General features: G+C 40.2%; 1 protein-coding gene across 4 annotated transcripts in view; it reads right to left on the bottom strand.

The window, feature by feature from the left end:
* Positions 1-23,986, bottom strand: part of KCNQ5 (potassium voltage-gated channel subfamily Q member 5) — a 532,298-nt gene that overhangs the window by 18,282 nt on the left and 490,030 nt on the right. For all 4 annotated transcript variants that reach the window (XM_082729774.1, XM_082729775.1, XM_082729777.1 and 1 more), the window contains one exon: positions 9,676-9,784. In XM_082729774.1, coding sequence (XP_082585900.1) covers positions 9,676-9,784 — 109 coding nt within the window. The remainder of the gene's footprint in view (positions 1-9,675; positions 9,785-23,986) is intronic.

Raw genomic sequence — 23,986 nt, 5'->3', positions numbered from 1 at the left:
GAAAAATGTTCTGTTTACCATCTGGCTTGAAACCCTTTTGCCTCTACTGAATTCTTCTCCAGAGTCACTGACGACCTTCCGTTGTCAACGCTGACGGACCTTCTCACACTTTCTCTTCTTGACCTCTTAGCGGAACTGAACACAGTGGAGCCCGTCCCCGGCTCAGCGGGCTGTCCGCTGGCCCCTCCTCCGCGCGCCCCTCCTGTATTCCCCAACAGTCTGGCTGTTGTGTTAGTCTCCACCAAAGCCTTCTTCCTTTGGTAGCTCCCTCCAGGTTTGTGAACCTTAAATCCTGTGGTGACCTTCTGTCTTCACTCCCACACCCCCCTTGAGGTGACACTTCTGCAAAGCATTTATGTCTGTGCTCATGGCTACCAAGTTAGTCCCCATTCCAGATTTTTCTCCTGGGCTTCTGAAGCCCGGCCTCACCTGTGTGCTGGGTCCCACAGTGACCCTGCAAGCTTACCAGTCGCAACAACGCACCCTCTTCCCACAAGCCAGCCTCTGCCTGACCCGCTTCCTCCAGATGTCCCCTCCTGATTCCTCCTGCTCTTTCACTCTGTCTTTTCTAACCTGCAAATACCCAAATCCTGTCATTTTCTCATGTCTGAAGGGCTCTGAACTCTGTCCTTCAGGACTCTTCATTGCCATGGGCTGGGCCCCCGTGCAGAGCCAGGTACGGTAACAACAATGGTCCCCTCTTTCCAATCCATTCCTTGCAGTGAGTCATAGTCCTAAGTATCAGAATAAATCACCAGGCCGACAAACTTATTTCCATACTTAATCTCCACGCCCTCCGGCTTGCTCTAATGGCGCCTGCTCCTCCCTTGAGTCTAACTTCTCCTCCCCATGTTCTCTACCCAACCAGCACTGATACCGTCTTCAGATCTGGTTCTCAGCAACTGCGGCTCCCTCTGCCTGAACTCACACCCCTTTTAGTAATCTGGCTGCTACCTACAAAGCCACCAGATCTCTTCTAGGATGTCCCCTCTTCTAGAAAGTCTTCCTATATGCCATCTCCCACGTAAGTGCTGACTTTCTATCTGTCCAAATAGCCCAGACTTCTATTATTACAGTGATCTGTCGCTTGGCATCATAATTGACTTTTCTTCTGGCAGCCCTTCAAGGTTCTAAGCAGGGATCCATCTTTCTTGTTAATGTATATTCTGGTGTCTGGTGCAGAGTAGAAGCGCTCTCCCCCCCCTCCTCTCTCTCTCTCTATATATACACATATATATATGTGTGCATATATATATACATATATATATATATATATATATATATATATATGTAAAACATATATATATATGTTTTAGAGTCCATGTACGGATTCTTTGGGGGAGTTTATAGCCAGGCCTCTGTGTGGGTGGGGTTGGGAGGGGAGAGGAGAGGTAGCTTCTCCCTTTCACAGTCCTTTTCTTGGGAGGGTTCCTGGGAAGGCAGCAAGCTACCTGGAACATTGCCTTGTGGTTGGGTGGAAAGATTGCTTTTCCCACCCTGGGTGATGCTGCTCTGAATGATTCCTCAGCACAGGTGGTGAGGATATAATTTCAAGAGGCGACAGCAAGTGCTTTCTGGGGAAGAGGGTGCAGGCAGGGAAGGCCACAAACCTTTGGAAGTTGGGAGTACCCCTGAGAAGAGAGAAAGAAGCGCTCCTCTCCTGTGACATATCGGTGGAGTTCAGAAAGGAGAGGGTCTGGCCTGAGCAGGGGAAGGGCAGAGTAGGCAGTACACTGGGAAGGCAATATGGAGCCCAGAAATGTGAAGGTTATAATAGCCAGCTTACGTAGTGCTTACCCTGTGCCCAGCACTGTTCAAAGTGCTCTGCAAATGTTAATTCAATCAATCCCCCCCTCAGCCCTACAAGGTCAATCCTATTACCCTCCTCACTTCACCAATAAGGAAATGGGGCACTGAGAGGTGACATGGGTTGCTCAAGGTTGCACAGAGGCTATCATTTCTTGGATCACTCCTCAGAGCAACTCTCAGGAGTGTGGGGGCTGGGGGTAGAATGTGCTCATGATATCAGGGGAAAGTCGGCTGCAGCTTCAACTTAAGAATTCTTTATTTATTCCTTTGATTTTCTAGAAGGCTGGTTTGGCCTGGGAAATAAAATGTTGTGTACAAGTGAAACTCAGCAGGCATGGTGATTACTGCTTTGGTATATTAAGAGAAGTTAAGAACATGATGCAATCAACTTCTCGGTCATTTCTGTTCAGAATAATGAGTAACTCCATTGGGCTGTTTTGGTTATCTTTACAAGAATAGGCTGTATGGTGTTCTGATTTCTTTCTTTCTTTCCTTCTTTTATTCTTTTTTTTTTCCTTAAATATTTAAATATTTATTTATTTGACAGAGAGAGAGAGAGCAAGCGAACACAAGTAGGCAGAGCAGCAGGCAGACAGAGAGGGAGAAGCAGGGTCTCCACTGAGCAGGGATTCCAATGCGGGGCTTGATGCCAGGACCCTGACATCATGACCTGAGCTGAAGGCAGATGCTTAACCGACTGAGCCACCCAGGTGCCCCTGTTCTGATTCATTTCTTGACAATTGACAGAAATAGTTGCATAAAACAAGCTGATAAGAGAACAGCTGTTGAGGATCTCGTTAGTAATTCTGTTAAAAATGCAAGGAAGAGGCAGGTTAGCTTTGCATCATTTTAGTGGCCAGAGCTCATTCTGCAACTACGTAATAAATCCTTCACATAACACTTCGTCGAAGCCTTGGTATGCCTATCTCAGAATTTATCTAGCCAGTTCAGTACAGGAAAACAAATACAAACATTTCTTTTTATTTTTTAAAAATTATTATTCTGAGAGTTAAAATAACAATAAGAAAGAACAAGCGTTGGTGAAGATGTGGACAAAAGGAATTCTCCTGCACTGTTGGTGAGAAGGTGAATTGGTGCAGTCACTGTGAAAGACAGTATGGATGTTTCTCAAAAAATTAAAAATAGAAATACTATATGATCCAGTAATTTTACCGGGTATTTACCCAAAGAAAACAAAACACTAATTGAAGAGGTACATGCACCCCTATGCTTATTGCAGCACTATTTACAACAGCCAAAATATGGAAGCAACCTGCGTGTCCATCGTAGACAAATGGATAAAGAAGAGATGGTATATATATAAAATAGAATACTATGCAGCCATAAAAGGATGCTATCTTGCTATTTGTGACCATATTAATGAATCAAGAGGGTATAGTGTTAAGTGAAATAAGTCAGACTGAGAAAGGAAAACACCAGATGATTTCACTCATATGTGGAGTCTAAAAAACAAAACAAATGAATAAACAAGAAAACAAAGAGAAAGCAGAATCAGATCTATAAATACCAAGCACACACTGATGGCTGCCAGAGGGCAGTGGAGTGGGATGCTGGGCTGAAAGAGTGAAGAGGGAATGGGAGGTACAGGCTTCCGGTTATGGAATGAATAAGTCTCAGGAATAAAATGCACAGCATGGGGAGTATAGTCAACGAGATGTAATAGCATTATATGGTGACAGACGGCAGCTACCGTTGGGGTGGACCTAGCATAATCTAAAGAGAAGTTGAATCACTCTACTGTACACCTAAAAATAGTGAAGCATTGTGTGTCAACTATACTCAAATAAAAATATTATGAAAATTAGTACTCTGAAACTTTTTTACAATTATAGAGTTTTTTTTTTTTACTTTTTTACAAATATAAAGTTATTGGATATAACTTTAAGCAATTATTATTATTTATTTTGTATTATTTATTTATATTAATTATTTTGAATTAATGAGCTTATATTAATTTTTGTGGGAAATATTATGCAAGATTCTGACTTATGTAGTGTTTATACAATATTAAATAAAACCTTGAAAGGTAACGGTCAACCTCTTTAGATATTCCCAGATATTCAGATGTTTTATATTGTGAGGGAACATATATAAGGTAATTGATGGGTTTATTTTATTTTAAAGATTTTATTTATTTATTTGACAGAGAGAGATCACAAGTAGGCAGAGAGGCAGGCAGAGAGAGAGGAAGGGAAGCAGGCCCCCTGCTGAGCAGAGAGCCCAATGCAGGTCTCAATCCCAGGACCCTGGGATCATGACCTGAGCCGAAGGCAGAGGCTTAACCCACTGAGCCACCCAGGCGCCCCTGATGGGTTTATTTTTAATCTGAAAATTTTGATATTGTGTCTGAGAAAGTATTTTTTTTTTTTTTTTAAGATTTTACTAATTTGAGAGAGAGTGAGAGAGAGCACTAGAGGTGTGGAAGGGCAGAGGGAGAAGCAGGCTTTCCGCTGAGCAGCAAACCTGATGTGGGGCTCCATCCCAGGACCCTGGGATCATGACCCGGGCCAGAGGCAGATACTTAATCAACGGAGCCACCCAGATGCCCCTAGAAAGTATTTGTTGAACATTGATAGGAAAACTTTATCTTGCCGAGTGTTATCTGAATTGTTATTTCATATGTTAAAGCCCTAGCTCCCAGTACCTCAAAATGTGACTGTAGTTTGAGGCAGGGCTTTAAAAGAAGTGATTAAGTTGAAATAAGACCCTTAGGGAAGGGCCTGCTCCAACCAGAGTGGTGTCATTATAAGAAGAGGAGATGTGGATGCAGATCTGTGGGCTCACAGACGAAAGATGATGTGAGGACGCAGAGAGAAAGTGGCTATCTGCAAGCCAAAGAGAGAGGCCTCAGAAGAAACAACCCTGCTGACAGCCTCCCGAACTGTGAGAAAGGAAATTTCTGTCGTTGAAACCACCCAAACTGTGGTATTTAGTTGTGGCGGCCCTAGCAAATGAATACACCATGATATAATGAAAAGTGAGTGTGTAGAATGTTCAAGGGTTTATCAATTTTCTTGTCAATCTGTTTTCAAGAGTTTATCAATTTGCTTGTCAATCTGTTTACTTCCCTGCTAATGTCATCTTTCTCTTTGTTATTTATTTATTTTTAAATCTAAATATTATTTATTTATTTATTTGACAGAGAGAGGTCACAAGTAGGCAGAGAGGGAGGCAGAGAGAGAGGAAGGGAAGCAGGCCCCCCGCCGGGCAGAGAGCCCGATTCGGGACTCGATCCCAGGACCCTGAGATCATGACCTGAGCTGAAGGCAGCGGCTTAACCCACTGAGCCATCCAGGTGCCCCTCTCTTTGTTATTTATAAGAGATTTTATTTATGTATTTGAGAAAGCATTCCGGCAAGAGGGGGAGAGGAGGCGCAGAGGGAGAAGCTGACTCTGGGCTCCATCCCAGGACCCTGAGACCATGCCCTGAGCAGAAAGCAGACACTTAAACTCACGGAGCCACCCAAGCTCCCCTCATATGTAGAGACTGATTTCTATGAGTGAAGGAAATGAAAATTAACATTGTTGGTATTAAATTATTAACAAAATATAGAACATTTGTGAAAAATAAGTACAATCGTCACTCCCATTAATGAGTTTAAAACACATTTCCAGCAACTCTGTGCCCTCCCACTAAATAATATTTTGAGAATAATCTGTGATAATCTTGGAGGAATTATACAAAACTAAGTATTCTTCTGATTTTTAAGACATATTTTGGAAATGTCTAAGAATAGCCATTGTTCGTTACTATAAAAACTGACGTCAGTCACTGAAAAAAAAAGTCTCCAAGTGCATTTGGATAACATAATCCAGACAAGTTCAGACAGTGGCCTTAGTCATCTCAAAAAGTCTTTACTGCCCAAAATAACTAGAAATTAGAAAATGGCAGATGCTTAGTAAATATTAATAACCAAAGCAAGAGCTCCTGTTTTGCTCCTGGGGGATGTAGTGGTTTTGTTTTCCGTGTTGTCATCCTTGCAGTGCAATACATATTTTCTGTTATACATCTTCATGTTAATTTGGCTCTTAGGAAAAACCATTATTATTATAAGAGCTACTGGAGGACAAAAGGCATATTCAACTATTCATCTTAAATAATCAAACCACCAAAAAATAACAAGAAAAATGCCAAAACAAAATTGCTCTTTTAGAGGTGAATAATGGATGGTTCATGCTTGCAAGCAATAACACAGACAAACACAATAGCATTTTAGATGAGCTGCGAGAAATGGGTGCGTTCTGGCCAAAGACATTCCTGTCAACGGCTATGCAGCTTTTTTCATTTAATTGGGCTGAAGAAAAGGACACTTCTGCATAAGATTTAGGGATTTACAACAGCAAACTCCTTTTCAGAACTGCCAATTGTACTGGTGGGTCTTTTAATCATGTATTTTTAGAAATTAAGTAGTATCACGAGTTGAAGATTTCCAATGAAGTTATTAACTACTGAGCGTAGCTATTGCGTTTTCAGAGAATCCACGAATTTTAAGGGGAACTCAGAATCAAGATACGGGGGAGAAAAACATCCCCCTTGAGCGTCACACAGGGACAAGCAGAAAGCTCCAGTTCACAAAAAGGAGATACACGTAAATAATAAAGTCCCGTTAAAAGTAAGAACCAAGAAAGAATTCTGAAAAGCAAGGGAATTCTGCAAAGGACTTTACAAAAATCAAGCAAGTTTCAAGAGGATGGCAGGAAAGTAAATCTCAAGCAGCCGCTGAAGTGCTTAGCTAGCAGAATAAACCTATTTCGTTTTCTTTCTTGCGGCTCACAATTCTTTTTATAGGTTGTGAGGCAAAAGCAGAAAGCTTCAGAAGGTCTTGGGAAATGAACAAATTGGGTTAAGTATGACTTTTAGGAAACCTAATCTGTTCCCATTAGATAAGATTTTACTGTACTGTTGCAAGTCAGACTAATCTGCGGATGAATTGCCCCATCTTCACTATAGGGTCTTTGAGGGATGGAATGAATGAATGTGAAGAATTTCAAGGTGACTTCTTGACCAGCAATGCCCAAGAGAACTTTCTGCAGTGATGCAAATACACAGTGTCTTCTGAGCCCAGTATAGCAGCCACTTGTGGCTCTTGAGAACTTGAAGTGTGGGTAGTGCCACCGATGAACTGAATTTTTAAAAAAGATTTTATTTATTTATTTCAGAGAGAAAGTGAGTGAAAGAGAGCATGAGAGGGTAGAAGGTCAGAGGGGGAAGCAGACTCCCTGTGGAGCTGGGTGCCTGATGCGGGACTAGATCCCAGAAGTCCGGGATCACCACCTGAGCTGAAGGCAGTTGCTTAACTGATTGAGCCACCCAAGTGCCCTGATGAACTGAATTTTAAGTCTGATTTAAATTAATTCAAATTTTACTAGCCTCATGTGGCCACAGGTCACCGTATCAGACAATGCAGTTCTAGATCCTTTCTGTCCCTTTTAACTGAAGGCTTCAACCATCATTTTGCTACATATTCTCAGGTTTTCTGGGCTGAAATATTACCTAAGGCATCCAGGTTCCCCAGGGGTAGGGAGATCATATAACTTGAGATACTGAGAAACACAGGGAATATTAACAATGAACGATTATGATGAGACAAGAGGCATCATCTAGGATGGTCCAGGGCCGGTGAGGAGGTGCGGTCCTCCACCCATAGTTTGTTGCTCTAGGGTTCCATTGAGAAGTTACTTGGTTTTATTTCTTTTTAGGGTGCTGTAACGGACAAGGTATAAGTATCTTCTTGGGTACACATTTTTATCAACCGTGATTTTCTTTGCCTTAACAAACATTTATCAAAATCTTTAAACTCTTTTCTGCTTTCCCAGTGATTCCCAAACATCAAGTAAAGCAATTTCTAACGATACAAAATGACCAACTAAAAATAGAAGTAAAGAATCAGTCATGCTGATCTCTGAAATTAGACTAAGTATCTGGATAGCTAAGTTGGGTTGGATATTTTAAGTTTTCTTCTGGCTTTTTGGTAAGAGGCAGAGAGAGCCAAAAAGATCAGAGGTATTTCTTTGCAACAAAGTCACTCAGGGTTCAGGGACAGATTAAAATTCTCCCAAAGGGATTAAACTAGGCAGGCTGAGTTTGCAGCACTTTCTTTAGTCCAGATCCTAAATTTTGGAGTGAGTGGATCCTGGAAATATAAAGGTAAGTTGCCTTGGGTACTCTATTAGATTCTGTCATTGGAAGAGGAGTATATAAACATCAGCTTTTTAATTTAATTTATTTTATTTTTTTATATTTTAAAATTATTATTATTATTATTATTTTTAAAAGATTTTATTTATTTATTTGACACGGAGAGGGGGGTGGTAGAAGCAGGTTTCCCGCTGAGCAGAGAGCCTGATGCAGGGCTCAATCCTGCCACTGAAGGCAGAGGCTTAACCTGCTGAGCCACCCAGGTGCACCCTCCCTTTTGAAAAAAATATTTTATTTATTTGACAGAGAGAGACACAGCGAGAGAGAGAACACAGCAGGGGGAGGGGGAGAGGGAGAAGCAGGCCTCCTGATGAGTAGGGAGTCTGATGCGGGGCTCCATCCCAGGACCATGGGATCATGACCTGAGCTGAAGGCAGACGCTTAAAGACTGAGCCACCCAGGCACTCCTTAAGATCAGCTTTTAAATTCAGTATCTATTTAAAGCGTATTTAGAGCCCCAAGTCCCCTCCTTGCCTCATCTCGGTGGATGGCTGCCCATTGTATTCTCATCCCAGCAGAAGTCTGGGGTTTTATTCTCTGGGGAGATCTCTGAACTGCAGCATGCTCGGCACATAACCTAACCCTAACCTTAACCCAAATCCTAATCCTAATCCTAACTCTAACCCTACTCCTAAACTCAAACCCCTAATCTCTAACTCTAAAAAACCCTCAGGAGAGGTCTCTGAAATGTAGGATGTCAGGTACATACCCTAAGCCTAATCATAACCCTAACCCAAAATCTGAGAAAAAAAAAAACACAAGATGTGGTGTATATACACACTGGAATATTACTCAGCCATGAGAAGAATGAAATCTTGCTATTTGCAATGACGTGCATGGAGCTAGAGAATATTATGCTAAGCAAAATATGTCAGTCAGGGAAAGACAAATACCATATGATTTCATTCATATGTAGAATTTAAGAAACAAAACAAACCATCATAGGGGAAAGAGAGAGAGAGAGACAAACCAAGAAATAGACTGTTAACTATAGAGAACAAAGCGATGATTACCAGAGGTGAAGTGGGTGGGGAAGATGGGTTAAGTGGGTGATGGGGGTCAAGGAGGCACTTGTGACGAGCACTGTTGTATGGAAGTGTCGGATCACTGCACTGCACACCTGAAACTAATACTACGTTGTAACTAACTGTAATTTAAATAAAATCTTAAAAGCCAAAAAATCAGCATTCAGCCAGAGAGGAGCAAGTCACTGCAGAGGACCTCAGGTTTCTCCTATTCAGAATTCAACCCGTTTTGAAATAACCTAGTGGGATTTTTCTTTGATGTAAGATACAGAACCATGGATCAGAGTATCAAGTCATAAAAATAATTTTATAAATCCAATTACGTCTATACACAAAATGCCCCGAAAGCCTACAAATTCTCACGACAAGTCAATTCTCAGGGAATCTCTCCGGCATGGCCTGGCATTCCGAATCTCGCTTCCTTTTATAACACACTTTGTGCCGAACACAGTAGAGTTTTGTATAAAGAAAATGTATTTCAGAATTTAATAGGCATGTGAATGAACAGGAACAGAGAAACTGTTTCAGGAGGTTTACGTGCAGGAAAAATAACTCAGCAATATACTAATTCAAATAATTCAAATGATCTTTGGATCATTTTGTCAAAGGTTTTCCACCAACCTGATAGCTCGAATGACAGTTTTAAGCGGTGGGGTGAGGTCCTCGACGGATACGTCACACTGGCATCCCTTCTCATCGTACACATCGTCAGTGCCAAGTGCCGTGTCGGCTGCAAGAGAAAATTGCCAGTTAAAGACACCACTACAGCAACTGCAAATATGTTTGCTGAACAGGAACAGAGGGGATCTCAGAGACTAAGCTTGGAAGTCAAGAGATGTGTAAATTTCTGGAACAGGGGATGGGTTAAATAAATATTAATATATTTATATAACGGAATCCTAGGAAGCCGTTAAAATGACGTTGAAGGCCAAGGACTGAGAAACGTCACAATTGATTACTTTTAAAATTTCTATATATCTATCTGGGATTAACAATGATTTTATTCTTTTTGTTTGGCTGTATTTTCTAAAAATATCTACGATGAATATATATTACCCTGGTAATAAGTAAATCAAGTGATAAAAACACACTCATGAGAGATGTGTTATGTAGCTTCCAAATACTATTTAAGCCTCTTTAAATGTTGAGCTACACTAAAGCACTACGCTGCTTTCTGTTGTCTTTGCTCAGCCCAGTGTTCCTTTGCTAAGTCATGAAAAGGAAGAGACTTTGTCTCGGTTGGGTTCGCAATCCTGAGGGGCTCACAGAAGTCCATTCACTGAAGTGGTGTTTATATTTGGACGGCAGCTGGGGCATCACCTAGTCAAGATCTTTACTGTGTGGTTGCCGAGTCTCCCGTGTGCCAAGAGTGGAAGGAGTGGGGATGGGAAGAGCTGTACGTGGGTCTTCACATCTCTGCTTCGTGGTCCTTTGGGCTTTCTTACCCTCAAGCTTAGGAAGAGGGAGAGCCAGAGCTGCTGCCTCACAATAATGAAAATCACAGAAACCACTCGTTGAAAGTCATGCCCGGCGTTGAAAGGAAGCCTCCGCCGATATTAGTGCTCTTGTTTAGACGCACTCTACACGTTACTGGTGATATTATGCCTGGTTTTAGAAGTCCAAACTGAGGCTCAGAGAAGGTAAGTATCTTACCTGAGGCCACACAGGGGGTCAGTGGAGCGAGTGAGTTGCAGAGCGTGTTGCTAAAATCCAGTTCCCCGAGGCTCTGACACTGCATCACCCAGTGTCAGAATGCCTTCAGGGTTCCAGTGGTGGGTTTAGCGGTGGCGTGCAACGTGTCAGGAGAGAGCAGGGGAAAGAGCTGGCCACGTGTGCTGCCTTGTCGGTGCAGCCTATCCCTGCTGGGCATGCTAGACTTTTCTCCGGAGAAGTCTGCCACAGTTTCAATGAGAGGACACGTGTTGATTCTGCCTGACCCTTGGTTCTGACTCAGTGATGCGCTTGAGGGAAGCTGGCCCATTTCACTTGAGTGACCACCTACGCAACAGAGCCCTTTTTAATGCACAACATGCCCAAGGTTAGATGACATTCTTCCAGGAGCAGTTGGCAATTTCTTCCTCTGATTTGAGCCTAACCTGCTTTCAATTGCTAAAGTAGCTGAGTAGCATTGGACTTAAATTCATGTCCACTTGGAATATCAGTATATGACTATTTGGAATAAGGGTCTTTGCAGATGTAATTAAGGTAGGGTTCAGGATGAGACCATACTGGATTGGGGTGGGCCTTCAACCCAATGGAAGGGTCCTTATAAGACAGAAAGGGAGAAGGTACAGGAACAAAAAGAAGATGGAAGCAGAGCCTGGCCTGATGCATCCGTAAGGAAGGACACCAAGAATCTGGGGCAACCACCAGAAGCTGAGAGAAGTATGGGATGCCTTCTCCCTCAGAGACTCTAGAAGGAACCAAACCTGGTGATGCCCTGATTTCAGACATCCTGAATTCTTGAACTGTGAGAAAATAAATTTCTGTTGTTTCAAGCCACCCAGTGTGTGGTCATTTGTTATGGCATCTCTAGGAAATGAACACAGTTGGGAAAACTTTTCTCCATCATTGCCAAATCTTCACTCAAGGACAACAAGGATGATGACAATAATACTAATAAGTGCTTTTTGGGGAAGTCTAATTATATGCCAATAACTTTAATGGCTTCAAGCCTCACAACAGGTATGTATTATTATCCCTTATTTTATGAATCATGAAAATGAGGCATGGAAAGCTGAGAAATGCACTAGAGGACAAATGAAGAGTAAGTGACAGAATGAGAATTAAAATTTGGCAGTTGTGTTTTGGAGCTGCACTAGTAAATACTGACTGACTCTTAAGTCTCCCTTCTGCCTCCTTCCAGAATTGTCTGTCTCCTCTCTTGTTGTCATTTGCATTCCCTTCCCTTGCATTATATTTGCACCCATGTGGCTGTGTGCGGCATGCTCTCATGGTCTCAGGTGAAGTGACCCCAAACACCAAGAGAGAACCCTATTCGGGGGAGTGTGGTTACCATGGCCATGTGCTAAGCCAGTGTATACCCTAAAGGGGACCTGGAAATACATATACCCTGGAGTTGCGAGGAGGGTATATGCAGGGGTTCACACACAGGCTGGATGATCACCATGTGCCATTATGGAACCTTCTGAGATACCCAGATGTTAGCTCCCTAAAGGAAATATCAAATAACGCACTTATCAGGATTCCTAGTACAGAACTCAAAAAAGTACTTTTTAAAAAAGAAATATTTGTTTATTTTAGAGAGAGAGAGAGAGAGAGAACACAAAGGGGAAAGACAGATGGAGAGAAATTCTGAAGCACACTCCGCACTGAGTGCATGCCCAGCATGGGGCTCAATCTCACGATCCTGAAATCATGACCTTAGCCAGAATCAAGAGTCAGACGCTTAACTGACCATGTCACCCAGACGCCGCATTTACAGAAGTATTTTGTGCTGCCATTCAGAAAAGAGGCATGTGACCGCTTTCCCTCATCTGAACTCTAGCGAGAGGCACTTCTCATACAGACCCATGTTTTTATCTCTGAAAACTGGGGAACACTGGAGAGGCTACAGGGAAGGCGGATCCTTCAATGCCTGTTACCAATGACTTATCTACTTGAAAATACCATATAAGTAACCCTCACACAATGATGTATGTCCAAAACAATTAAATAGCATAACGTACAGGGTCCTTTAACTACGAAGTTAACAGAAAACTTTATATCAGCAGGTGTGTACTGTCACAATAAGCACAAATGTCAAGATAGTGAAATCAGAATGTTCAAACACTGTCAATGACACTGGGGACCTTCCAAATGATTACAAGTCAGTGTCCTGCTCTACCTCACCTTTGTCCTTCCTGAACCCCAATAAGAGCTTCGGCTTAGCCATTCTGTTTAGGAACAGGTTGGGCAGAAGATGGGAGTCAGTCACCACCTGCCTCATATCCAAATGAACATTATTGTGGAATATTATTACACATAAGAACTTGATGGTTCAAGGCATAAATTAAATTCTCAGGCTTTAAAAAACATTTTTTGTAGGTTTGGTCAGAACACATGAATAGGAAATATATCTTCGCTGGCATACATTGAAGCAAGGACTGAGTTGGGAAATTTTTCTCCTTATTTCAAAGCCTCAAAAATGGGGAAAATGCTGCTTTTCTCCTTCATAACTATCTTGAGATGTCCATTTTCTTTCCAGGGAGGCTAACAACACATCACATGTCTTTCACATGATTCCTAGAGGCTTAAAACCCTTAGTGAATTTTAAGACACCTGGGTGGGGTGATACCTTTTCAGCCAAGGTGTGGCTCTCTGCTCTCCAACCACACATCTGGCTCTCTGCCCTTGCATTTTGGGAGATGTAGGTTAAGGGTATACAAGCTCATGTGCGCATCGGTCTGCAGACAAGCTAATCACAAAAAGCAAGGTGCCATAGAGTGAGATGCTCCCCAAAGTCCTGCTCCCTGTGGACAATCCTGCCAGGTGTGGTGAGTCTGCCCCAGTGGAAGATCAATGCTTGGAGAAAAAAGAAGTTTCAAAATACTACCTTTTATTTATCCCGACCCTCTCCTGTTTCTTATTAATTAGCAATATTCAAAATTTGCTTTCAAATACCTCATTCTCCTACATTTTGGAAAATCTATTTCAGTGTCTGGAAAAGACTATGTGAACCTTAGGTTATGAAGAGAAAGGAAGTAAAGAACATTCTGGAAACTTCTGCTATATCCAAAAACCATTTTTCTGTTCCCCCTATGAAATTCTGCCATCAGGATGCAGATAGTTATGAAAAAAATAAGTGTTTTCTAGTTCTTTCTCTTGATCATCTCCTCTTATGGGTTAGATTTCTTTTTACCTTTCTTGATGAAATGATTACAATGGTTTTCTACCTTGCCTGCATGTTAGAATCAGCTGGGAGGTGTTAAAAAAAAAATACCAAACAACCCTCAATATAAAGAACACCTTCAGGACCAATAACACGAGGAAACTGAGGGCTGGAACCCAGGCCAAAAAATGACATTCCATGGTTTCTCTCAGCCAGAGCTGAGGAGTATGTCCAACTAGTCTGTCATTGGATTTGGACTAATTCTCCATGTTTCCCCCAACACCACAAGTGCACAGGAACAATTTGAGACAATATAGGTGCTTCACAAGACAAGATAAATGATTGCATCATTAAAAAAAAAAGAGAGAGAAAAAGAATTTAAAAATATCCCTTGACAAATTTGTGATATGGGAGCAAGATTTCATCTTTTTACTCAGGTTTCAGATTCTTGCTTTTATTCCTCATCCATCTGAAACCCATCCCCTCTCTTTTTTAAAGGATTTTATTTATTTATGTGAAAGAGAGAAAAGGAGAGAGCAAGGGGGAGGGGCAGAGGGAGAGACTCTCAAGCAGACTACTTGCTGAACACCAAGCCCCAAGTGGGGCTTGATCTCACAGCCCTGAGATCATGACTTGAGCCAAATCCAAGAGCCAGTTGCTTAACTGACTGAGCCACCCACGCATCCCTAAAACCCCACTCTTTACAGGCCTTAGCACTGTTCTCTTTGAAAGGAGTCACCACTGTTTTTATGCACAAGAAGCTTACATGTTCATAGATCAAAATAAAATCAAATTGTCAAAACATTGCAGAAAACATTTGTTCTGTCTGTAGAGGAATGATAATGTCCTGATGTTTAGGTCAGCAGAAGAAATTACAAAAGAGACAGCTGACAGTTTGATCATGAATACAGAGATTGTTACTACCTAAAATAACTAAATTACAATGCAAAGAAAAATGCTTGATTGGGAAGAAAATGGAAAGATATAAAGAGGTGTAATATTTATAACGAGTAAGGAGCTTATGTGAATAGATCACAATCCAAAATATAAATGTAGAAATAAGTCTATCAGAAGAGATCGCTTCGTGGTATCAAAAAATATCAGGAAACTATTCAACCTAACTAGAAATAAAAAAATACAAATTAGAGTTATGCGAAAGTATGGACTTCTACCAATTTAATTAGCAAAGAATAATAGTTACTGCTAAGAAAATTGAGGTGAATCTGGTATAATCGGACATTGCTAGTAAATATGTAAATTGGACAAAAATTTATAATCAGCGATCTTATAACTTTACACCAGAGAAGTTTTCTTTGGAAAACAATTTCAAAAGAGAAATAAAGGTAGGAGCTCAATGCAATAATGTTAGCCATGTTATTGCCCATTATAGAGAAATAGTTGTAGAAATGTTAATGTCCCAAAGGGAGAAATTATAAATTATAGTAAATTACAGTATTTGACTATGATGGTGTACTACACAGCTATGAAAAAGATAATTACGAGTAGCATTTAATAATATATTTTATTATATATATTATATATATTTTATAGTAATACATAATTTAATAATATGAAAGTATGTGTTTTTAAATACTCAGTAAAATTAAAATATGAAATGAAACATTCATGTTGATTATAACTATGTATAATGATATATAAAAAGAAAACCAGCTAGAATGGAATACATAAAAATAAAATTAGCTGAATTGGGTATGAAATTGTAAATGATTTTGTATTACTTTTAAAATTCTACAGGGAATTTAAAGATATTTTTCTGTCACAAAATATTATATGTTTTTTGAGATAGAGTATTTGAAAAATAGAAAAACAATGAGTGAAGAAAAAAAAAAATCTTCCCAAGTTCCAGAACCTAAAGGAAAGCATTATTATAATGTAATTCTTAAAGTGAAAGTGTGAGGGCTAGAAGTTTACAATAAACTTTTATTTTGGAAATTTAAATGAAGCAAATTATGATTCTGTTCCATTATGCTGTGCTGTAGAATAAGCCATTGCATAAACACATTAAAATGGCCACTATTAATGGGGATGGTAACTAATTTATTACATTCTGTCATGAATTATAATTTGTTTTCCAAGGGTTCCTTCCTTCTATGGCTGGTTGTATTTCAATTACCTTTCCCCATGATCATTTCCCAACACCTTAAATATCATCCTAAAATTAGAGAGTCCATTTCAGCCATGTGCTAGTCCAAGGCGATTCCTTTAATCCAGCTAGAGTTTAGAATAACTCCTTGAGCCTTGCTGGAGTAGTATGATTTCATTTCGCTATGTCCTTGGCTAAGACCCTTTTTTCTGTTATGTGTTAGATGCTGCTAAGTCATCAACAAGCTGTACTGGGTTCTGAACCTAGAAAAATGCTCCAGATAGTTGATATTTCGTTCTAGGTGTTTTTCTTTTCAAATGCTTTTTAAAAATTTGTTTTTTCTCTTATTATAATAGTAATAATACTCACCATAGAAACTTTGAATTTTAAATGAGATAATAAAGAATGAGAATTATTTGTTTAGCGTTTGAACCCCCTGAGGGAAAGCCTATTAAATGGTGGCCTATTCCCTTCCACTCTCTTTTCTTCTGCATTATCTGATGTTTAATGTCAAAGTCAATTTCTCAGCCCAGATGGCAAAGAGGACATCTCCGGTTGCCCCGGGGTGGGGGTGGGGGACTTGATTCAGATAGCTCAGAGGTCCTCATCCAAACTCACCTCATTAGAGCTTTTCCATCCCATGCTCCAGCCACACCAGACTACCAACAGTTTCTCCAGGTGCTACTTAGGCATCATTATCCTTTGGACACTTTCTCCAAGGGAACTGTCTATACACCCCATCCATTCTCCCCCATCCTCTTTTTTTTTTTTTTTTTTTTTTTTGGTTGGCTCTCTGCTGAATTTGCAGTTAATACATTGTATTATGTGTAGGGCACCACAAAACCAAGGTGCCCTCTTCCCTATGGGGAGAACATCAGAATATTCAGAACAAACCATTTACATTCCAGCACACATATATAAGTTTTGTGCCATGTTGAAAACTAGAATTTTATTTTGAAGTTGAGCAATTACTGATATTTTGAGTTACCCAAAGCAAAGAGGATGAGCTATAGAGGGAAGCATGACAAAGCTTAGAGTCTCAATTCAGCTCTGCAATTACAAGCCCTTCAAGAGTTTACCACCTCCATGAAATGCAGCCTGATCCCGACACTGACTCAGCTCTGTCTTCCTCGGCTGTGAACACATATCTCTAGGACTGTTACTTAAAAAAAAAAGAAAAAAAAATTATTTGAGAGAGAGAGAGCACAAGCCAAGTGGGGGAGAGGGCAGAGGAGAGGAAGGGAGAGAAGCAGGTTCCCTGTTGAGCAGAAAGCCACCTTGGGGCTTCATCCCAGGACCCTGAAAATCATGACCAGAGCCGAAGGCAGATGCTTAACCGACTGAGCCACCCAGATGCCCCTCTATGACTGCCTTACATAGTATTATACTTGATTGTTTACAAGCCCCTTTCCTTGCTAGACAGTAGACTCTCTGAGGGCAGGGACCATGTCTTTTCATTTATGTATCTGTCTACCATGTATCTTCTCATCCATGTACCTCCTACCCCTAAAACACTCCATGGTGCAGAGAAGACACTCAATGAATGTTTGCTTAATGAAGCATTTCCCTCAGGCCCCATGACAGTAGTCCCTGTTCAATAATGTCTGGATTTAGGATTTTAAAACCTGATGGTTGGGTAGACGGCACTTCACTGTGTTCTTGTTTACTTGGTGAATCATCTCTGAAAGTCAAGAGACGAGAGTCTTCACTGAAGAGGCTGTCAGCTGAGAGGTCATGATGGCCCCAGTCTCTCAACTTTGTGTCCAGAGACGGATGATTCAGGCCCTTTGCCTTGAGCGCTTTGTGGCCTGGAGGCATGGCCCTTTATTTTATTAATGATAGCTGTAGTTCATTTGGTTCTTGGAAGTGAGGTGGTTTACAAATACAAACTGTGACTTAAAATAGAACACTGCCAGCCTGGAAATGTGACGTTCGTTTCACGGATGAAGAAAGTGTAGCTCAGCAAGGTTAAATCACCTCTAAGACACAGGATCATTAGGGCAGAGCAATCCTTTGAAAATCGAGATCATGTCTCTCTGGGTGCAAGTCTCCAATGGCTCCCCATTTTTCCCAGGGTAAAAGCCCGAGTCTTTTCTAGGGCTATAAGGCCCTGTAGGTCTGTCCCTCCCCCACTTCCTGTCTGTCCTCATTTCCCATCATTTTCCCCTTGGCTCTTTTCCTTCCAGGCTTCCCTTCTCTGTCTCAGGCCTCCCAGTTGCTCCTTAAGGAAGCCAGCACCCCTCTTTAGGGCTCTCCTTGAGGAATCCACTCTGGAAAGCCTGCAGGCTCTTTAGCGGCTTTGGTCTCTGCTCTGTATTGGTTCTTTAGAACTACCCAGACCACCCTATCTGAGGTCACATACCTCCCTATGTCACCAATCTGTGTCTCCTTATTTTTCTCTCCTTCTTCCTTTTTTCCATGGCACTTAACCTCTAATAGACATACAGTTAACTTGTTGGTGTTTATTGTTTGTTTTCCCTGCTAGAATGTAACATCTACAAAGACAAGTATCTTGTTCTCTGATGTATCTCACACACCTCGAGGAGCAAGGTGCTAATATTTAATAAGAGAACCGTCAGGGTAAGAGAGGTCCCCCTTCTACTCTAGCTGTGGGTCTTACTGATTACAAAGCATAACTTAATACTAAGCATAACTTAATCTGGATTTTGGCCTCCCTCTTTTCTCTTATATTATAGTGTTTTTTTTTTCTTTTTTGTGTGATTTTTCATGACTAGGTACACTTTGAGATCCTACTGTAAAAAAAAATCCAATATTTCCTCATAATGTTTAATTTTTACAGGATTTTAAAATAGGGGTTTTAAAGGCCATATAAAAAAAACTCATAGCTAACATCATACTCAATGGTGAAAACCTGAGAGGTTTTTCTTTTTTCTTTCTTTCTTTCTTTTTTTTTTTTAAAGATCAGAAACAAGATGAGGTTGTCCACTCTTCCCACTTTTATTCAACATAGTACTAGAAGTCCCAGGCATAGCAGTCAGACACACAAAAAAGAAAGTTGCACCAAAAATAATAAAATACTTAGGAATAAACTTAACCAAGGAAGTGAAAGACCTGTACTCTGAGGACTATAAAATTGAAGAAAGAAAGTGAAGATGACACAAATGAAAATACATTCAATGCTCATGTATTGGAAGAACAAATATTGTTAAAATCTATATGTTCAATGCAATCCCTATCAAAATACCAATAGGAAGCACTATGTTGTACCCCTGAAACTAACGTAAATTGTGTGTCAACTATATTTTTTATTTTTTTAAAGATTTATTTATTTATTTGAGAGAAAGAGAGAGCACATAAGCAGGAGGGGCAGAGGGACAGGAAGAGAGGGAATTTCAACCAGATTTCATAATGAGCACAGAACCCAATGCGGGACTTGATCGTAAGACCCTGAGATCATGACCTGAGCTGACAGAGTCGGGTGCTTAACTGACTGTGCCACCTGGACACCATAAGTATACTTTACTATGAAACATAAAATAAAATAGGATTTTCTCAAAGTGATCCATGAAAACATTTAAGAGGCAAAATAAGTTCCAGGTAAAAGAAGGAATAACTTCCATAGTAGAAATTAGGGGCTATTTGTTGCGTGAATATCAAATGTGGTACTTTTATTTTTAGGTGTAATGCAGCCTATAGGTCCACTTTAAATTCTTGGGTCTGTAAGTCTGTAATCAGTAAATAATAGAAGAACATTTAACATCAGTACAATAAGCAAGAGGGAACTCTCTCTAGCTCTCTTAGTCATCCATGCTAACATAATAAAGAAGGCAATGGAGACTTCTTTTTCTCTTCAGGAACAATGTAACATTAGCAGAAATGTAATTATATTATAGTGAGACATAGTGTACCATATATTATAGTGAGACATGTCACTTTTGGAATATTCAGTCCTTTGTGCTTCTCCAAACATGAGCCTTATCCCAGTATCTTATATTGCTAATACTGTAGGGACAAAGTGTGAAATTTCAGTCATGTGACCAATGTTTACTCAATTCTGAATCTTAGGAGATTTGGAATAAATAACTTAGAAATGAGTTATTATTAAGGATTCAGAAACCATCTCACTGAATTCCCATAGAAAGAAAAAATCATGTTACAAGGAAAATTTTCATGCATCTGTGAACATATTTCTGTTATTTTTTTTCTAGGCTATTGAATTAAAATGCTAGTGTTTGAAAAAATTCTGAAATCCCCCCAATTTTTTTTTAATTGAAAAAAAAGTCCAGGGACGCCTGGGTGGCTCAGTTGGTTGAGCAGCTGCCTTTGGCTCAGGTCATGATCCCAGCGTCCTGGGATCGAGTCCCGCATCGGGCTCCTTGCTCGGCAGGGAGCCTGCTTCTCCCTCTGCCTCTGCCTGCCATTCTGTCTGCCTGTGCTCGCTCTCTCCCCCTCTCTCTCTGATAAATAAATAAAATCTTAAAAAAAAAAAAAGTCCAAGTATACACCTCTGCAGCATACATTGATTTCAAGATAAAATATCCTCTTGAATCTTTAAGGCAATATTCTAGTTAAAGTTCTATTGTTAATATTTTGAACAAGCAATTGCATTTTCCTGTGTAATTTTTAACCAGAGTAGATGCACTTTATATAGCAAATTTTGCTAGCACAATTGAAGATAACATAATTTAGCTGTGCTTTCTGTGTATTTTATTTCATTTTATTTTGGTGTTATGACATTCTTGACATGAAACAGAAAATTTGGGACCCAGATTGGTTTTAGTACCCGTAACAGAAGTGAAGAGGTACAAACACACTACCAGACAAAGTGCAGCTTACCTTCACCTCCACTGCCTCCACCTGCCTAAAGAGAGTTACATCAAGAGTATCCTGTGAATATTACATTCTGAAAGTATTGCCCTAGATGCCTTTATTTATCTATTTATTTGTTTGTTTTTAGATTTTATTTACTTATTTGACAGAGAGAGATCACAAGCAGGCAGACAGGGAAACTCCATGGAAAATTTTCATAGTAAAGAGAAAATACAGTTAACCTTTGAGTGGACTTGACTACTTTGTTGTTGGCATTGCCTAGTGTGGTTACCAAATTGTTTTGATTTCTAACCACAATAAGCAATACACTTAGGGAATGCCTGGGTGGCTCAGACGGGTAAGCATCTGCTTTTTGCTCAGGTCAAGATCCCAGAGTCCTGGCATCATGTCCTGCGGACATCAGATTCCTTGCTCAGCGGGGAACATGCTTCTCCCTCTGTCTGCCGCTCCCCTGCTGTGCCTTCTCTCGATGACAAATAAATAAATAAAATCTTAAAAAAAAAAAAAGAAATACACTTAATGTTATGATTGAGCACACACATGTACACGCGCACACATACAATTAAGACAGACATTGCCTTCAGGGTTAAGATGGTAGATTGAACATACAAGTTTAATCTTGATCCCTCAAAAACCCACTAAAGCTATAGTGATGAGATTATTTTTAAAAAGACATAAGCCCATAAAAGGAACAGAAGAGGAGGCAGCAACAACATAATTTTGGAAGTGGGAAAGCAGATGGACAAGTTAGGTAACTGACTAGCTGATACCAGAGAGAAAACCCTATGCCAACATTGGGAAAAGCTGAGAAATAACAAAATTTACACTTCAGAAAACTCAAAAGGCTCAGGAATTGGCAGCACTAGGAATCTCTGGGAATAACTAAGACAAGGAAGGTAGTGTGCAATGTACCCCATAGCCTTGGGTATGTGGTCTTCTCCTTTTCCAGCAGGAGACTAACTGGAAGCCTCTGGACAAGGGGTCACCAGGCACAGCTGAAGAAGGCATGTTATACACCAAACCTGGCTATCAAGTGACCATATACAGCCTGAACTTTGAAACCCATGGGCACCCTCTCGCCCTCATAACAATGGCACCAGGAACTTTATCCTCAAGATTGCAGATAGGTATTCTCCGCAGAATGTGACTGGCCCAGGAAAAGACCTAAAGGTACTGACACTAGACACTCCCCACGATTATGACAAAGGCAGGTCAACCCATGGTGAAGGTCAAATGTGATCATCCCCAACCAGATGCTTAGAAATTCCAGTCACCCTTGTCATCTTCCACACTTCATTATAAAAAGAAATGTATGGCTTACTAAATATCTGAAGAAAGTTTCCCAAAGATAAAGACCAAAAATCAACTAGAAGGAAACAAACTAAGAAAAAAAAAATTCAGAACACTGCCATTAATATCTTTACTGACATAAGGTAAGAGACTATCTATGAAACAGATGTAGGAAGCTAGAATACAGGGACACAGTAAACAACAACAGGAACAAAGAACCTGAGCAGTGACAAGCAGAAGTAAAAATCTCAGTAAGAATTTGGACCATGAACTCCTGCAGTTGCCCCAAACCCCTAGCAAGTAGAGCAAAAAAGATAAAGAGATGGAAAACGAGACATGAGGGAAGAAAATCAAAAGGCCAGTCCACAGGCACAGCTTATGGATTTCCATAAGGCACAGCAGAGAAAATGAAGGGAGAGATCCTTAAAAACAAAGAAACAAATGATAAAATATTCTAGAACAGAAGATCATGAATCATCAGTTCAAAACGACCCCTCAAGAATCTACTCTGGTGGCTAAAAATATACCCATACCAAAAAATATCATTATGAAAATCGAGAACACTGGGGACAAAACGTGCATTCTACCAGCTAGCAAAGATAAACAACAACACACCACTGGTCACATGCAAAAATCAGAATGGCTATAGGCTTAACAATGTGCTGAAAACAAGCACACAGGGGAGCAAACGTTTCAAAATTCTGAAAGGACATTATTTTCAGCCTAAAATTCTATACCAAGCAAACTGTCAAACAGCATGGGGATGGGGGAAAAAAAAACCTTTTCAGAAATGCAAAGTCAAAATTATTATTTTTTTTTTTTGCTTTTCTTTCATTGTTTCTCAAGAATGTACTGTGCAATGTACCTCGTCAAAATAGGAAAGTGAGAGAGAGGAAGACGCAGGCATGGGAGTCACAGCAGGAGTCAAGAATGATGGTGAAGGAAAACTCCCGTGTGATCACAGTGCGAATGGTGAAGAGGGTCATCCGTCCCCGTAGGGCAAGGGACAAGAATGTTGACAGCTGTCAGTCATGCCTTCCATCATCATAGCCTCTTTTTACCTGAAAAAGTATTAGAGTTTTACTATCTGAAATGACAGTAAACCAAGAAAGACATGAACGTGAGACCCCATCAACTGGGAATTCCATCTTAAAAAAAAAAAAAAAAATCAAAAGAAATTCAAAAGATAATGGCTGTGCAGCAGGCTTGAGAACAGTTGGCTTAGTGAAAAGGAAGATGGAGGATTCCAGGATGAATTTTCCAAGAACTGCCACAATGCAATGGATCAATTACCTGATGAAATTGATCCTGTGGAAAATTTTATTGAGAGATTACTGGAAGATGTGGGAAGAAGATTTACTTACTACAGGGAAAGCAAAAAGTAAGAAACAACTGTAGGGCAATATAACACATACACATCATGTAGACACTGAATTTTGACTTATTGAAAAGTTACAAAACCAAAAAATAAAAAAACAAAAATGAAAACAAACAAACCAAAAATCTTACAAAACCTAGACTGGAAGGATGGGAGGATATGTGAAGAGAAATAGCAAAAACAGAAAACAAAACACAACAACAACAACAAAAAAAACAAAAAAGAAAGAAAGAAAGAAAACACCTAAATCGTCATTTACTAGAATTGGAAGCAAACAGAGAATGTTCAAAACTGCTTAATCAGAAGTTAGTTATATACACCTACTATCAAACATATGGAAATTTATAAGCCTCAGAAGAAACAGCCAAAAAATAGAGTTGCTTGGAACAGAGGCGTGGGGGTACAGTGGAAACGCGGAACAGGGCGCCATCATCTTCTTTCATAAAGGGCTGAGATTATTTGATTGTAGTTATTATTTTAAACTTCCAATTTTATAAGTTGTAATCATAAATTTAAATTTATAATTCTATATTTCCAT

Source organism: Mustela nivalis, assembly GCF_964662115.1.
Source record: "Mustela nivalis genome assembly, chromosome: 5".
Classification (NCBI taxonomy): domain Eukaryota; kingdom Metazoa; phylum Chordata; class Mammalia; order Carnivora; family Mustelidae; genus Mustela; species Mustela nivalis.
The sequence above is the reverse complement of the archived record's forward strand: the minus strand, read 5'-3'. Positions and strand labels throughout refer to the sequence as shown.